Source organism: Canis aureus, chromosome 16, assembly GCF_053574225.1.
Source record: "Canis aureus isolate CA01 chromosome 16, VMU_Caureus_v.1.0, whole genome shotgun sequence".
Lineage (NCBI taxonomy): Eukaryota > Metazoa > Chordata > Mammalia > Carnivora > Canidae > Canis > Canis aureus.
In genome coordinates, this window is record NC_135626.1 from 34,135,547 (window position 1) to 34,153,940 (window position 18,394).

The 18,394-nt window shown below is 37.7% G+C and overlaps 1 protein-coding gene across 23 annotated transcripts in view; it reads left to right on the forward strand.

The window, feature by feature from the left end:
- Positions 1-18,394, forward strand: part of MBTD1 (mbt domain containing 1) — a 69,173-nt gene that overhangs the window by 27,001 nt on the left and 23,778 nt on the right. For 16 of the 23 annotated variants that reach the window (XR_013354437.1, XM_077852687.1, XM_077852691.1 and 13 more), the window contains 4 exons: positions 4,801-4,940; positions 6,238-6,352; positions 7,159-7,241; positions 16,617-16,734. Coding sequence is in view for 22 of the 23 variants with exons in the window: in XM_077852687.1 (XP_077708813.1) it covers positions 4,801-4,940; positions 6,238-6,352; positions 7,159-7,241; positions 16,617-16,734 (456 nt within the window). In the remaining variant the exon portion in view is untranslated. Of the gene's footprint in view, positions 1-4,799; positions 4,941-5,695; positions 5,812-6,237; positions 6,353-7,158; positions 7,242-14,144; positions 14,262-16,616; positions 16,735-18,394 lie in introns of those variants that run through there. The other 7 variants (XM_077852680.1, XM_077852694.1, XM_077852698.1 and 4 more) reach the window with 6 other exon arrangements.

The window sequence follows — 18,394 nt, forward strand, 5'->3', positions numbered from 1 at the left end:
CCCAGGATCGAGTCCCACATCAGGCTTCCTGAGTGGAGCCTGTTTCTCCCTCTGCCAATATCTCTGCCTCTCTTTCTCTCTGTGTCTCTCATGAATAAATAAATGAAATCTTAAAAAAAAAAAAAAAAAAAAGATTCTGTCTCCCTCTCCCTCCCCCTGCAAAATTAATTAATTAATCCACATCATCTTTTTCTTACTAAATTTTGGTTGTCTAGAAGCTTTTTATTTTTAATTCTGTCATTTAATATTGAAGGTTGTGTTGTATAATATTCTGGCTTTATATAATTTGTAGATTTGATAATGGTGCCCTATAGGCCATATTCTAGTCTTTTTTTTTTTTTAACTTTTATTTATTCATGAGAGAGAGAGAGGCAGAGACACAGGCAGAGGGAGAAGCAGGCTTCATGCAAGGAGCCCGAGGTGGGACTCGATCCCAGATCCTGGGATCACGCCCTGAGCCAAAGACCGATGCTCAACCACTGAGCCACCCAGGTGTCCCATATTCTAGTCTTTTGATTAAAAAGTTGAATTAGCATCCAACCTGGTACAGAGTCCTGCAGACTATCAAAAAACTTCCCATTCACAGGGGTACCTGACTGGCTTAGCTGGTAGACCATGCAACTCTTGATCTTGCGGTTGTGGATTCAAGTCCCACACTGTGTGTAGAGATTACTTACAAATAAAGTCTTTAAAAAAAAACTTCCTGGACAGCCTGGGTGGCTCAGCGGTTTAGCACCGCCTTCGGCCCAGGGTGTGATCCTGGAGACCCGGGATCGAGTCCCGTGTCGAGCTTCCTGTATGGAGCCTGCTTCTCCCTCTACCTGTGTCTGTCTTTCTCTCTCTCTCTCTCATGAATAAATAAAATCTTAAAAAAAAAAAAAAAAACTTCCTGTCATTTATCAGGAACCACCAGTTGTGGTCATCTAGTCAGTTAAAACTTACCTAGATATCTTCTGCTTCACCTTGAATTTCTCAGTCATTATTGACAAAGCTGCATGAGAGATTTTATCAGATGTATTAACTCCAAGAAAAAAAAGTTACTCTATTAATACATAGTCAACCCTCAACACAGGTTGGGAGTGCCGACCCCTCACATAGTCGAAAATCCATGTGTAAATTTTGACTGCACAAAAACTTAATTACGAATAGCCTACTGTTGACCAGAAGCCTTACTGATAACATTAACAGTTGATTACCACATTTTATATTTTTTGTATCATATATTCTATCAATAAAGTAAGCTAGAGAAAAGAATATTTTAGGACAATCATAAGAAAGAGAAAATACATTTATAGTACTGTATTGTATTTATCAAAAAAAAAAAAAATCCACATGTAGATGGACCCATGTAGTTCAAACCCATGTTGTTCAAGGGTTAGCTGTTAGCTCTTGCCATGGTTTAGTTATACCAGTCCAGTAATATTATCACAACAGGAAATAAGGTTTATTGAAACTTTATATGTGCCAGGCTCTATTTTAAATACTAGAGATACAGGGAACCCTGGGTGGCGCAGCGGTTTAGCACCTGCCTTTGGCCCAGGGCGCGATCCTGGAGACCCGGGATCGAATCCCACGTCGGGCTCCCGGTGCATGGAGCCTGCTTCTCCCTCTGCCTGTGTCTCTGCCCCTCTCTCTCTCTCTCTCTCTCTCTCTCTATCATAAATAAATAAAAATTTTTAATAAATAAATAAATACTAGAGATACAAAGAGAAACAATGTAAAATGGTCCCTCCCCTAATGGAACTTAAATCCTAGTTGTAGGAATTATAGTTTGATATGTATAATTCTTGACAAAGATTCACTGTCCCTTGGGATCATAACGTCTTTACCTAGATGGTCACAGATTTTTTTGATTATCTATAATTTTCTATAATTCTATAATTATAATTTTCTCAACATAAAACCATTCAGTTTTTTCCTCTCCTTAAGCACTCATTTCTTCATCTCTCATCCTCTGGTACCTTATCTTTCTTCCATGATTTCTCAGTAGATTTATAAGTACTGGTTAAACTATAGGTCTCTTCAGTTTAACTACTTGGGTGGGGAGAATTGAACTCAGGCAGTTGTTTGCTGTGTTACTTTCTGGTTGTTGTGGGGTTTTTTCCTAATTCTTTTGAAGAATAAATGACAAATATAGTTGTATTTATTTAATATATACAATGTGATGATTTGATATATATACACATTGTAGAATGATTACCAAAATCAAGATAAGTAACCTGTCCATCTCTTCATATAGCTAGCTCTCTTTTTGTGTGTGGAGTGATCGAGAAGAACACAGGTATCTACTCTCAGCAACTTCCAGTGTGCAGTACAGTATTATTAACTTCAGTTGCCTCCATGCTGTTTGTTAGAGCTTCACGATTTATTCTTCTTATAACTGAAACTTTGTACCCTTTGACCTACCTGTAACCCTCCCCTTAGCCTCTGGCAATCACCGTTCCATTTTGTTTCTATGAAATTGGTGTTTTTGTTTTTTTGTTTTTTTTAAGGATTCCATATGTAAATGATCCCAATATACTACTTCACTTAGCATATGCCCTCTAGGTTCATCCGGGTTGTCACAAATGGCAGGATTTCCTTCTTCTTTTGTGAACGAATAATGCTTCATTATAATGAATAATGTTGTATATATGTGAACATGCCACATTTTATATATCCATTCATCTGTCAAAGGACATTTAACTGTCATCTTTATTGTTTTGGCTCTATGACTAATGCTGCAGTCAACATGGGAATGCAGATGTCTGTTCAAGATACTGATAATCAGTCAACTAATTATTGACAAGGGCACCAAGAATACAGAATAGGGCAAGGACAATCTCTTTAATAAATGATATGTGCAGCCCGAGTGGTTCAGTGGTTTAGCACTGCCTTCAGCCCAGGGCATGATCCTGGAGTCCTGTGATGGAGTCCCACGTCACGCTCCCTGCATGGAGCCTGCTTCTCCCTCTGCCTATGTCTGTGCTTCTCTCTTTGTGTCTCTCATGAATAAATGAATAAAATATTTTAAAAATAATAATAAATGGATTAGACTTCCATGTAAAACCTAAAACTAAAAATCTAGAAGAAAACATGGGGAAAAGCTTTTTGACATAGGTCTTGGCAGTGATTTCTTGGTTAATCACCAAAAGTACAGGCAACAAAAGCAAAAATAAACAAATGGGACTACATCAAACCGAGGAGATCTGCACAGCAATGGAAGCAATAAATTGAAAAGACATATTACAGAATGGAAAAAAATATTTGCAAGTCATATCTGATAAAGAATTTACACAACTCAGTAGTAAAACAAATAATCCAGATGAAAAATGGACAAGGACCTGCATAGACATTTTTCCTAAGAAAAATGGGTGGCTCAGCAATTTAGCACCTGCCTTCGGCCTAGGGCGTGATCCTGGAGTCCTTTGATTGAGTTCCACATCAGGCTCCCTGCATGGAGCCTGCTTCTCCCTCTCCCTGTGTCTCTGCCCACCCCCCACCCCCATGAATAGATAAATAAAATCTTAAAAAAAAAAAATGTAGATACATGAAAAGGGCTCAGCATTACTAAACATCAGGAAAACACCAATCAAAACCACAATGAGGGGATCCCTGGGTGGCGCAGCGGTTTGGCGCCTGCCTTTGGCCCAGGGCGTGATCCTGGAGACCCGGGATCGAATCCCACGTCGGGCTCCCGGTGCATGGAGCCTGCTTCTCCCTCTGCCTGTGTCTCTGCCTCTCTCTTTCTCTGTGTGACTATCATAAATAAATTAAAAAAAAAAAAAAAAAAAAACCACAATGAGAAGGGCACCTAGGGGGCTCCGTCGGTTAGGCATCTTCAGCTCAGGTCATGGTCCCAGGATAGAGCCCCACATGGAGCTCCTTGCTCCGTGGGAACCTGCTTTTCCCTCTCCCTTTGTGTGCCGCTCCCCCTGCTTGAGCTCTCTCTCTTCGAATAAATAAATCTTTAAAAACACACATGATAAGATGCCTTACGTCTGTTGGGATGACTGTTATGAAAAAGATAAGAGATAACAAATGATGAGGATATGGAAAAAAAAAATTCATACATACTGGTGTGGGAATGTAAACTGGTATATAGCCATTACAGAACACAGAGCAATTCCTCAAAAAAATTGAAACTAGAGCTGTCGTGACCTAGCAGTCCCTCTCCCAGGTAGCTATCTGTTTATCTACTCTGAACTTCAGTTCTTGTGACCCTTCTAATTCTAGCTTTCAGATTATTGTCCATATGTGAATTTATAAAAGAGGCATATTAGTAGTCAAAGTCTTGTTTTCCTCTGTTATCAAAGTAAATAATCAAGCACCTACCACAAACTCTGAACCTCTCCTTCTGGTCCTCTGAACATAACTTGAAAGAATGTATTACCCTTAGCATTTTTTCAAGACTTGGCTCTTTTTAGGTTGCACTTTGTGTTATCCTTAGTTGTGTTGCACTTCTTTTCATCTTTTGTTTAGAATCCTTTCAAAAGACTAGAGCTCTTAATATATATGAAAATGCCTGGCACATGGTGAGCCCTAGGACATATAAGTGGAATCTGCTTTCTATTTGTGGGTTTAGCCCCTTTCTGAAGCCTCTCAGACCTTGAGCTGTGGTCAGGCTTCCTGGAGCTGTAGCCAGGCATCATACCAATCTTTTCTCTAACTTTTGTGGAGGCTTTTTAATCATTTGTGTAACAAAAGACATGTTCTGTTTAATGTTTAAATTAAAAGCTTCAGATAATAAGTTAGGAAACTGTTAGGTAAACGGGTTTTATTATATGATCATGACACCAGTGTTTTTGTTTTCTTAATTAGCTACCTGCGAAATGTGTGGCATGGTTGGTGTGCGAGATGCTTTTTACTCCAAAACAAAGCGTTTCTGTAGCGTTTCATGTTCACGAAGCTATTCGTCAAACTCCAAGAAGGCAAGCATTTTGGCCAGACTTCAGGTAACGGTACAGAAACCTTCTTATTCTTTATTTCTTTTATTACTATGGCTTTCACTGTTTATCTGCCATTTGATTGTGATTCACTGCACTCCACCTCTACCCAGTTGACCAGTTACCACTTTATACCCCACAATTTTTTTCAATATGTGGTCTCCAGAGTTTGTTCAGTCTATAAAATTGAACAGCTATTATAGACAAAGCATACTCTCCAAAGTAAACTATGAGCTGTTTGTGTAATAATGAATTGAAAATACTTACTCTTTTTTCTAGATAAGTATAAATATAATAAACACCTTGTTATATACAGAAACTGAAACCATTTTTCCCCCTTGTTTTCTATTGAGGTAACATCAAGATAGAATCAGTCATTCAATATTCGGGGGGAAATGATTTACCCTTTGGTATTCTCCATCATCTTTGCTTTGTAGTTTTGATTATAATCTATTTGATACCTTGAACAAATGTGTTTGGTTAATCCAACTAACCTTTTTGAAACGTTCATGGTATAAAAAGAAATCTTTCTTTTAAATGTACATCAATGCCTACAAAATGGAGATTTGACCATTTGACTAAGTTGTTGCTATTGTATATAAAAAATGTTTTTAAGACATTTAACTGATTTCTGTAATATATTTTATTTGAGTGATCACATCTTTCTTACTCTCCTTTAACTTATTGTGATCATTACGTAGCACTAAAAGGATTATATAAATTCCCCAAATTAAGGAAATACATCACTTAGATGTATTTCTATATTTCAGATAGACAGTACGTAAGATCCTGAGCAGTGGTCTGTACCCAAATGGATGGCAGTTTGTCACACTGTGAATTTGGCCCATGATCATTTTGTCATTGATCTTTTGCGTTAGCACTAAAGGTATAAACCTCAGTCACTTGCTCTTTAAACATTAAATTATCTTCTCTTACCATATAAATAGCAATGCTTGGCAACCTGCATGAGTGAATAACCACTGGTTTTATCTAGTATAAGAAGGAATCAAGTATCCACCACAGCCTATATTTTAACCTCTTATGGGATATAATTTTTTATTAACATATTAATTTGCATATTGCTGTTTTAGTCTGTGCCAGCTCTGCTACCCATGTTAGATGTCTACATCGTAGCAGAACTCCAAAAAACATTTCTCATGTTAAAATTCCTTGTATGTTTCCTCTGCTTTAATAATTTTCTAAACCCTTGATGTTACTTAAGCAGAATGAGTAGTATGCAATCAGGTTAATTTTTTCGGTGGAGGGGGGTGGATGAAAAAGAATCCTATTTACTTAACTCTTCTTGTTTTAGGGTAAGCCTCCAACAAAGAAAGCAAAAGTTCTTCAGAAACAACCTTTAGTTGCTAAACTAGCCGCATATGCTCAGTATCAAGCTACCTTGCAAAATCAAGCAAAGACTAAAGCAGGTAATACTGGTGAATGTAATAGAGGTGAAATATTTGATACTGCTTCATCTAATTTGAATTAATAACAGTTTAATTTTGAATTTTGTTAACTAAGCTATTTCTAGGCCCTACTAGTACATTATCACACGAGGCTTCCTGATAATGGTTTTGGTTTCAATAAATTATTCTAGAAGAGAATACTTGTGTTCACAAGTTCAGTGCTTGGGGCAGTATCCTTATCATTTTTTATTTGGTTTATCATTTTCCATGTACAGATTCTCTATGTTGTGAATGGTGGGGAGCATTGTGGAGATAAATTTAACAGGCTTTGAAGGGAGAGAGAAGAGAGTAGTAAGGAAGAGATTGAGGAAAGGATCACTTCTGATAGAAGATTCTTAACAGGAAGGCAGAAGCAGGGGGTGTAGGAGAGAGTAAAATAATGAAAAACCCTAGTGAAGGTATCAGTGGCAGATACTGGATGGGAATCTCATTGAGGTGCCAGGTAAAAGCTGCATAGGAATAAAAACCTAAAAGCCACCATGGCATTTTTTGTTATCCTGAACACTTCTGCTCTCAGCTGTTCTTTGCTGCTTATTACTAAAGAGCTCTTTCTTACTTCATTTCCCAGTTTATGCTGTGTATAGAAGAGTTAAACTATTTGTTTGCAGATAGGATCTATGCAAAAGTTCATGTTTATTTGAAAAGTTCTTAAATCTTTACAGGAAAAAACTTTCAAGGTGATAAGTTAATTTTATAGCATTTCACATTTTCTTGTGAATAAAAGATTTGAGAATTGTAATATATCTAAATTTAATTTTTTTCAACAGCAGTCTCCATGGAAGGCTTCAGCTGGGGTAACTACATCAATAGCAATAGCTTTATAGCAGCTCCAGTTACCTGCTTTAAACATGTGAGTATGGAATTTCTCACTTGTATTGAAATGCTTAGTCATTGTTTAAAGTCATTGTATCTTCAGCTTTAAACATAACATCTAAATGTCTTGTCTTTAGAAGATCTTTACTGTATCCATTGTCGTAAAAATGTTTCTTTTTATTATACTTATTAGTAGCTAAAAATAACTTCTAGAAGTTTTACAAGTAAAAGTGTCCTTTAAAGAAATTATAATTTGAAATTTTCTTACTAAGCTGAACCATATACAGTTGCTGATTTTGTATATCACGTGTATTGGCAGTGTTGTATGGTTCAAAATAATCCCATGTTACCTAAACCTTTGTGATCTGACCTGATAATTCAGAAAAGGATCTTCCTTCTGGTTATGTTTATATTTCTAAAGGTAAAATCACAAAAACAAGGAACTATCAGTAATAGAGCATTATGGGCTGAAATATGTGATACATACCAGAAAACCCTTTGCAGGATATTTTTGGCAAATAGATTCTTACAGAGTAAAAAAAAAATAAAGATTCTTACAGAGTATACTAAGTAATTCGGAATTATGTTAAAAAACGTTCTCAGAAAATGTTTGTTTCTTTGGATCCTCTCCCTTTTTATTCAGTGATCTGTGATTGATTCTCTCAAATACTTTTTTGACCTTACTACAAGTTTAATTTATATTTAAAGGCTCTATATGCTAGAAGGAAAAAAAAAGATTCTATCTGCTACTATGTACAAAAAGAACAGAGAATTTAGAAAATTAATGAAATTTTGCTTACATTAAACATTTTGTTAAATTAGGACTTCACTTTTAAATAACAGCATGTGGACAAAACTGAGCTTGAGTTCCTGCTGTAGAAACCCAAATGAATTTTCATTTGTTCACAGCCAATACAGACTCTTGATCAAAGCCAAGCACATGAAATCAGTGGTAGAAATATAAACTAAAGCTGAGTACATTAATTTGCTAGTTTTCTTTCCTAAAAGTACAGGTGCTCAGCCCATAGTTGGTGGCATGCTGACTCTGAGGCAGCCTAAGTGGGATCCTAGATACTCAGTGTAAAGTAGGTGATGTACTTCACCATAACGTGTATGGTAGTGTCACATTTGTGAAATAGATTAAATACACAGCAACAGCAACATTAAAGAGAACTGGAAAGCAGATCTTTGTCTTTCTCTCTAGTTCTTTCTGCTTTTGAGAAGCTCAAACTCAGATTAAGTTCTCAGTTATAATAACACCTTTCTCCCAGATGCCTGGAACATTTATAGTCTCTTGTGAATAGCCTTTATCTCTTTTCCTATCTTTAATTTAATATTCTGGGGTTCTTTTATATTTTGATACCATAAACCATGTAAAGCTGTGTTATGTAAGTAATCAATTTTTTTTAAAGCTTTTGAAAATCCCAAAGGCATATTTTATTTCATGTCCGTGTCTTTGAATAATAATAGTAAAGTTCTTCGTAAGAAAATCTATATTATAATAATGAAACTGATTTTGTTTTCAGCTCTGCTTTTTTTAAGATTAAAGTGTTCTATCATATAGATCAGGGCAACTAGCCTTATTGTATTATTAATGATGATATTGTGCAGGCTCCTGTTTCTTGCTGAGAAACAAGGCATCTCTTCACCCAGTGTCTACCTGCTCCACTCAACTTTCTTTACTGCCTTTTTCTTACCAAGTAGGAAAATGACTGATAGGGGTAATTTCTTAGTTCATTTTAGCACAAGTGACTGCTTTGTTGCCTTAACCAGCACCTGCACGTGAAGCCATTTGATTTAGGTCAGACCTCATACTACGTTTGATTTCATCCTTTAGAGCTGACTCTTCCTGGTTCTTCCCCCACATAGTTTTCTAGGTCTCCAACAAGAGTTACTGGCTTTGACTTTAAAAAGTCTTTGTCAGGAGCTCTTGGGAGCGCGAGGCCCTGCCTTGTTTCATCCATCTTCTAGTCTTCTAAGACTCAAACCACCTGCCCTGACACTGGTGCACCAGTAAGGCCCGCTTCCTCTAGACATCACATCTGCCTTGTCCCCATCTTGAGCACAGGTTGGGGGCCTTTTCCTGTTCCTAAGGGATCCTTTTTCAAACATTTTAAGAAACATCCAGTGTGTAACATAGAAGCAGAACTGTTCTGACTGAACCAAGAATCGGAGCTGGCAGCAGTGTCAGAGCTCTATGAATGCCTTGCTGCTTTAACGTAACCCAGGCTCTTCTGGAGTAAGGGTCAAAGGTTTAAAAAAAAAAACACTTTATATTTTCTGGCACTTAAGTATATTTGTGATTGGTTCTAAAATTGTAGGATTTCACAAGTGGAATTCTTTTTCCACAGTCTGTCTTTCAACTTCTGGGAATGAAGCTTCTGCAAAGTGTATCATAGTACTGTGTCCTCTTTGATAGTTGCTGTAATGCACAATGCTTTATACTCGGTCACTCAGAACAGTGTTGACATTTTTTATAGTTAGTGGAAATCGAGCCTCAACTGTTACTAAATATATCTACTTCAAATCTCTATCATGATTGCCATGTATCTAGTATATCTTTCCCTTTGTCTAGGTGGTACTTTGGTAGTTTTGAGACTTTTTCTTTTGGGGGGGGAGGGTTGGTTTTTGGGAGTTTGTTCATTTGCTTGTGTAAGCTTCAGAATTATTACTCTTTTCCCTAATAGACATAGTTAGAATAAGAGGAAGCTGCACTGATTGATTTAGCAAGGGTGGGGTGAGGTGGCCAGAGCCTTGGCCCCTGATTGTTCTTCCCCCTTCCTTGGTAGTCTTGGAGGTTGGAAACCACTGAATTAGGTAATAACACTTTCAGTTAATCTTAAATCACATGGTCCCAAAACTGTAAAGTATCTTAGGAATCATCTAGTTCATCTGATCCATCTCTTGTTGTAAATGAAACTCTTACTACTTTTTTCAGTAGCCAGATTATAAATTCAATTTGAGGATTTAACCTGCTTTTTATAAGTTAAAGTTTTGGGGGGTTATTTGGTGTAGTTTTTAATTAAGTCCCCATAGGAAAAATGCTCATGTATTTCTTTCACTTATACATTGTTACCACACAATATTTCTGACACCAGATATGCAGATACCAATCAGTAGTCCCAGGCTGTTACCCGTGCTTCTGCCCAACTAACTATAAATCAGAGTTTCCGTGACCTGCTCCTTAGGTTCAGTAATTTCCTGGATGGTTTACAAAAGTTAGGGAAACAAATACTTATATTTGCTAGTTTGTTATAAAGGGTATAATAAACAATACAAGTAAACAGCAAGGTGAAAAGGTACATAAGACATGGTTGTAAGAAGGGGCATAGAACTTCATGCCCTCTCTGGGCATGTCACTCTCCTAGTACCCCATGTGATCACCAACCCAGAAGCTCTCTGAACCTCGTATACAGATTTCCCTCGCTATCTGAAAGTCCACTTTAGGGACGCCGGGGTGGCTCAGTGGTTGAGTATCTGCCTTCAGCTCAGGGCGTGGTCCTGGGATCAAGTCCCACATTGGGCTCCCCTCGAGGAGCCTGCTTCTCCTTCTGCCTATGTCTCTGCCTCTCTGTGTGTGTGTCCCATGAATAAATAAATAAAATCTTAGGGAAAAAAAATGAAAGTCCACTTTATACCACTTCACTTTTGCAAAAGACTTGCATTGGTACCTGTTTACACTAACCAAAAGAAATCAGAAATGGATTTTTGCTCTCAGGAAATGGTGAGTGCTTCCTCACTTTATGCCATTTTGGCTTACAAAAGGTTTTATGGTTATAGTAATTGTTTTACTTACTTTCGGATGGCAGGTGAAGCCTATATTTTGGGTTTCTGATGAAGGCTTCATTATATAGACATGATCAATCATGAACTCAGTCTCCACTGGGTTCTCCCAGACAATGGAGACTGGGGCTGAGGGTTCTGAGCCTCTTCTCATGGGCTCATCTTTCTGGTAACCAACCCCCCCCCCCATCCTGAGGCTATCCAGGAGCCCACCCAGAGTCTCCTCATTAGAACAAAAGATGCTCCCTATCACTTAAGAGATTCCAGAGGATTTAGGAGCTCTATGTCAGGACCCAGGTCAGAGACTAAATAGAACAAAAGATGCTCCTAGTGCTCTTATCATTTAGGAAATTACAAAGGTCTTAAGAGCTCTGTGCCAGGAACAAGGGTCAGAGAGACTGAATTGTGTGTGTGTGTGTCCCTTTTTTTTCTTCGATTTTTATATATATTTCCTATTTTTTCACAGCCTTCTAAAAGCAGTATCCATATCTATCCTAACTGGAAAAATCCAAAATATCACTGCAATACTGATGCCAGTTAGGTACACTATACATTCATGAAATACACAGGTGATATTTTCTTCTAGTAATTTATGTTTGAACCCAAGAGAGTCTCCAGTTGATCAATGCATATGCAGAACATTGAGCCTAAAACGTTCTTAATGTTTTTAAAAGACCATAGTCTTTAAGATTGATTGATTTAAGATTTTATTTTATTTATTTACTTATTATTTATTTTACTTATGTATAAAGAGAATGTAAGTCAGGGGAGGAAGCTGAGAGGGAGTGGGAAAGAATTTCAAACAAACTCTGCTGAGTGCACAGCTCAACACAGGACTCAATCTCAACAACCCTGAGATCATGCATGACCTGAGCCCAAACCAAGAGTTCAATGCTTAACTACCTGAGCCACCAGGCGCCCCAAGACTGTAATCTTTTAAATTGAAGCAGTCCTATTTCCCAATACTTTAAAGTCAACTAAAACACTTCTTTCCTAGATATATAGCACAAGCCAAAATGTGCAAATATCAGGTGGATGTGAAACATATAAATCATAATCCTTTAGTCATATATTTAAGACTTGAGATTTCTTTCGTTTGATATTGGACTATATACTCTGGTCTTGTTGATAACTCATTGCTAAGACCAGGAATCATCTTTTTTTCTCCCTTGATAATAGTTTCATTTTTTTTAAGATTTTATTTATTTATTCATGAGATATATATATAGAGAGAGACAGACAGACAGACAGACAGGCAGGCAGAGGGAGAAACACGCTCCATGCAGGGAGCCCGACGTGGAACTCAATCCCGGGACTCCAGGATCAGGCCCTGGGCTGAAGGTGGCGCTAAAGCACCGAGTCACATGGGCTGCCCTGTTTTATTATTTTTTAAAGGCCCTCTGTATACTTATATTCCATAACTTTATTTTTTTTAAGATATTATTTATTTATCCATTAGAGAGGCAGAGACACAGTATACGCCATAACTCTAAAGCTGACTTTACTGCACAAATATACCTCGTATCACTGACGCAGTACATTCTAATCCTCTCTTTGATGCCTGACCTGTATGCCAGGTGTTTTGAGAAGGTAAGATTATTTGCACTTTTTTGCAATATGTATCACAAATGTATTTTTGGGTTTTAAAGTAAAGCAAAAGTCTTTTTGTGTATGTACAATAACGGTTTCTCTTTTAGTAAAACTCATGATCCATTTCTCAAGTATGCATTTAATAGTAAAATAATCTGTATCAAGTAAAATTACTTTCTGGCTTTTTTTCCATAGCCTTGAACACACATAACACAACTCCACTGAAAGTTGAAGATAGATATCCATGTCGGTTCTAACCAAAGTTAGAATCTTCAGTTTGTCATCCTAGATTACAGAATTGTATTTTAATGGAAATAAAATTTCAGTTAGTTTCTGGCACTTATTAGTGCTCCTTCTGAGTTAACTATCACGGGTCTTGCCATGAAATTTCTACAGAAAAACAATGGATTCTAAAATAATAAAAATCACCTGTTTTTTATGTTTTAAAGAAAACCTAAGTAATCTAGATTATTTTAATGTTGGTCTTTTTTTTTTTTTTTAAGATTTTATTTATTCATGAGAGACACAGAGACAGGCAGAGACGCAGGCAGAGGGAGAAACAGGCTCCACGCAGGGAGCCTGTTAGGGGACTTGATCCGGGGACTCTGGAATCACACCTTGAGCCAAAGGCAGACGTTTAACCGCTGAGCCACCCAGGTGTCCCTGTTGGTCTGTTTTTTAAAGTGGTTCTTGATTTTCTGTTGGGATCTCCCAATTCTTTTTTTTTTTTTTTCCTTAAGATTTTATTTATTCATGAGAGACACAGAGAAGCAGGCTCCATGCAGGGAGCCCGATGTGGGACTCGATCCCGGGACTCCAGGATCACACCCTGAGCCAAAGGCAGACACTCAACCGCTGAGACACCCAGGCGTCCTGCATTCTCCCATTCTTAATCTTGCTTCCACTGCACATATCCCATCTTCCTTTTATACTCTCCTTACACTCGTCCTCATCCTGTAGCTACCACCTCAAAAAGTAGATTCTGGTCTCAAACCAAAAGGTGAGTGGACTTTCTGCAGAAAGAGGGAACAATTTTTTTCCTATTTCAATGTACCAATTCCGGCAAGTAGCATTTAGGAGTTCTGATTTCTTTCCGGTGAATTTCCTCTAATGTTTTCTTTCCCTTTTGGCCAAATAATATTTCATCTTTCCCAACTAGATGAACATTAATAATCATATGCCTGTTAGTCTCTCACTGTTAGTTTGTACATTTGCAATGTCATCATTGAGATAGATTCTTTCTTGGTTACCCACTGCAACTTCTGCAGCTACCCACTTGTTGAAGATTGTGGGTGGTTATCATAATTGGTTGGCAGTTCTGTGGAGGGAGATTCGTATTTCTGCCATGAAGCATCATGTGTTCAGTGTATCAGCCCTCTGAGAGTCTAAATACTAGCCATCTGGGCTGTTGGACTATCTGGAATGTTCTTGAAGTGCAGAAAATAAGACTCCCCACCCAATTTTTTATAGATAGTCAGGTGAAGGTTATCATTCATTTGTGCTGGGGAGTCCTCAGCATTTGGATTTGGCCATGTCCTACAGGACCTGATGACAGCTTACCTTGCAGGGAAGGAGAGTCGCTCCCAGATAGCCCTCACGAGTGGCCCTGGAGCAGGAAGTGGTGAAGCAGATCTTCCTGATTTGGGAGGAGCCTGAGGTGGACCTCTCGTCCTGAGTCTGGAAGGTAAATTTGTTGTTACCTGTAAATTATGGTTCTGCTAGTTCATGCTATGCCAATCCAGACTTTCAGAGGTATCCCTCCTGCCAGCAAGAGAAGACAGATGACTTGGATGAAGATGGCTGTCAAGCCCTGGGTCATTTAGTCTTCCACACTTAAGAGTGTTCATTTTAAACAAAAGGGCAGATATATCTGTGAAATTACCTTATTATTTCAACACATTGAGCACATGCTATGTAGAAACTATGGTGCTCTTTTTTGTTGTTTTTGTTTCTTCATTTTTTGTTCTTAGAGTGAACCATATGGATTGGTTTAAGAGGGCCTAGCAGAACCACAACCTTACAGGCAAGAACAAATGTCACTTTCTGCTACTTTCTCCTATACCAATCCAGACTGTAGGGACAAAAACGTAATATCCCCCAATGAAGTGAATATCATCCTTATTTTTTAAGTGAGCATATTGATACTTTATTTTCTTTAATAAAATGTGACTGAAAGTTATTTTCTAAAAATAATCGTTAAGGCTAAAAAAATTTGGTATGAAATTGTCATATCTAGCTCTAAGAGAAGTACTGTATACCAAATTCACTTAGCTGTATGCCAACCTAACCCCCAATTTATCAGCATAACCATGCTTCTTTCTTCTCAACAATAACAAACAAACAAACAAAAAAAAACATTCCACAAGATTTGGCAACCAAACAAAGAAGGGTGGATACCCTAACTTAATTTAGTGCATATATTAGCTGTATCTATCTGCTCTAATTGGTTCATCCTCACAGAAATGAGAATATGGTCTTTATGTTGATATATCTTAGCTTAATCTACATTACTATCATCTTTCCAGCCTCTCCTTTTCTGATCATATCTGCTGGCAATAGGGATGGCCCTACAGTCTAGAATGATATAGGGGGAGATAGCAGAACCTGAAGAGTCCAGTCTTTCAGTTAAAAAAATATTAGAAAGAGGTAGTCGTCATAATGGATGTACTGTTTTTTGCACAGCTCAGGGAGATAAGTTACATGTTCTCTTCCAGAATCACAAATATTTGAGATAGGCCACGGTCTCCCAAGTTACTGAGGCATATTCATTGCTTGTGCTACTTAAAGTAATAGTCATAATTTGATTCTATCTTTGGTGTCCAGACTTACTCTATCTAGTTCAGGATTTGACCTTTTCTTCCATCATGAACTATTGAGAGGACAGAGGTTGAGTACTGTTTTAAGCTAATCCTCCTATGGATTGGCATCCACCAAAGTAGGAGAAGCCTTGCATGGAAGACATTTAACCAGTGTTCAAATTGGCTAGATCGTGTAACTCTTAGATATCTTTGTTTGGTCATCTTTGAACTCTGAAACTGTATTGTCTTTCCCTGGTTTGTCCATATTATCAGGTCTTTTATAACCTCACCCAGTCCTTTTCTCTATGTTCAAGGTTCTAAATTATATTTAACAAGGAGCTGTTAAGGCCACAGAGACTGTTTAGTATTTATCAGCATTTGTATTCCTAAATTCACTTATTTGATTTAATTAAACGTTGCATAAATTTCAAATAACTGTAAATGGCCTCAAGTTTTAAGGATTAAAATGTAATGGAAATTGTAATTTGGGCATGTTAGACTTGGGAAAATCTCTTCACTATACTCATTTAATCAGCTTTCTGAGTCCCCATTCTAACCATGTGGTATGAAGGCTAGCGATTACCAGTTCTAAGTTTGAAAGTTTCCTCTTTGTTTAGAAATAATAAATTATTTAACAATTTACATGGTATGCATCTCCAAAAACTCTTCAATTCCACCTCTTTAATAACTATCTGGTGCTTTTGCCACATATAGTTTTAACAGACTATATTTTATTAATTTAACTTAAGTTGAAAATACATATAACTAAATTTTGTTTCTCCTACTATTCGAAACCACATTGATGGTTGGAGAATTTTTTTTCTTTCTACTCTTTGGACGGACCCTTTAAAATTAGAGGTTAAGATGAAGTGCATTCATTCAGCATATATTAAAAATAGTAAGTTTCTCTGCTTTATCCTATGAAGTCTATTGAGTTTATGATTTGGCTTTTACAAAAATTGCTGCTCAGGTCTTACATTAGGACAGTATTGAATTTTGAAGTTGACATGGATCTATTCTAATATATGTGAAATTCTCTTCATCTTGAGATTGCCCCTGACACTGGCTTTTTCCAAGTAGAGTTCTGTGGAAAGGGAAATAACAGCTCTATTTTTGGAGAAAAATGAATGAGTTAAATGGCATTTTTAATATTTCCATTATTGATGAGAATGCTTATTTTAAACAATGTGTTTAGGCTTTTATGTTATTAAGATGATAACTTAATAATTTTTATATGACAGGCACCTATGGGGACCTGCTGGGGTGATATCTCAGAAAATGTGAGAGTAGAAGTTCCCAATACAGACTGCAGCCTACCTACCAAAGTCTTCTGGATTGCTGGAATTGTAAAATTAGCAGGTGAAAGCACACATAATAATTTACCAGAAAATGCCAGTTATGTTTTTGTAATTTGTAAGAAAGCATATTTGTAAATTTTGCAAGTGTTGACAAGTAAAAAATGAATACAGTAATAGGGCAGAGGTTAGCAATTTTTTTTTATAAAAAAAATAGATGGTAAATACTTTTAGTTTTATGGGCAGATCAATCTCTCTCACAGTTCCTCAGCTCTACCATCGTAGCATGAAGGCAACCATAGCAATATATAAATGGATACATGGCTGTGTGTTAGTGACACTTTATTTATGAGCATTGAAATTTGAATTTTGGGATCCCTGGGTGGCGCAGCGGTTTGGCGCCTGCCTTTGGCCCAGGGCGCGATCCTGGAGACCCGGGATCGAATCCCACATCGGGCTCCCGGTGCATGGAGCCTGCTTCTCCCTCTGCCTGTGTCTCTGCCTCTCTCTCTCACTGTGTGCCTATCATAAATAAATAAAAAAAAAAAAATTAAAAAAAAAAAAAAAAAATTTGAAATTTGAATTTTATGTAACTGTCACATCATGAAATGTTATTCTTCCTCTGATTTTTTCAACCATTTAAAAACATAAAACAAACAAAAAAAATTTACAATGTAAAACCATTCTTAAATGGCAGACCAAAAAAAAAAAAAAAAAAATCAGGCAATAGGGCAGATTGTGGGCCATTATATAGTTGGCCAAACTGTGGTATAGGGAAATACTTTGAAAAGTGAAAAAAGTTGAAAGAAGACTGCTTTCCAGTGCTAAGAAGACTGAAAGTAAACTAGTGTTAATTTCATATTTCTTGGGTTCTTCTTCACTCCCATTGCTTGCCATGTACCCTAGTCCTTGTTACCTTATTGCTCATCACATAACTGCGTTAGGTGTGTAGAGTACTGTGTTAACCACTATGGGCAGGTGATGCGCAGAAGTATAAAACCTCGCTTATTCCATTGGCCGCCATCTGCCAAACGCTGACTACATTTGTGACGTGGTGCTCAGGAGTGGTGTGGTAGGACATTGTAGTACTCTATGGGGCAGCAGGGTAGGAGGGTGCAGCTACTCAGATAAGTCATCCTTCAATTAGTCAGCGGTATCTAATGCATCCTACTCTTTCTATTCCTCTCTCCAGCCATTTTCCCCCAAACGCCCTGCCAACTTGATTATTTACTGTAGATGATCTTCTATTTTTCTGCTCAGGCATCTTTTTTCTGGGTCTGCTCAAACATCTTTATTTTATTTTTAAGATTTTTTATTTATTTATTCATGAGAGACACAGAGAGAGAGGCAGAGATACAGAGAAGCAGGCTCCATGCAGGAAGCCGGATGTGGGACTCGATCCCCAGACTCCAGGCTCACGCCCTGGGCTGAAGGCAGGCGCCAAACCACTGAGCCACCCAGGGATCCCCTGCTCAAACATCTTTAATCACTTCTTTGTCTTTAAGGGATCAAGATAGTCAGCATTTACAGCTGATGATGAGTCGCTCCATAGACCACTGGCCCAAGTTTTGGCTGCTCCCCAACATGAATGCTATCTATGTTCTGATGAGGCTAGTTCTCCTTCCTCCCTCATAGAGCATGTTAGCACCTCTGTGCCTTTGCACATTTACCGAGTTATGTTCCCGCCTTTTCCTTGAAACATTCCCCCAGGTGTATAAGCATTC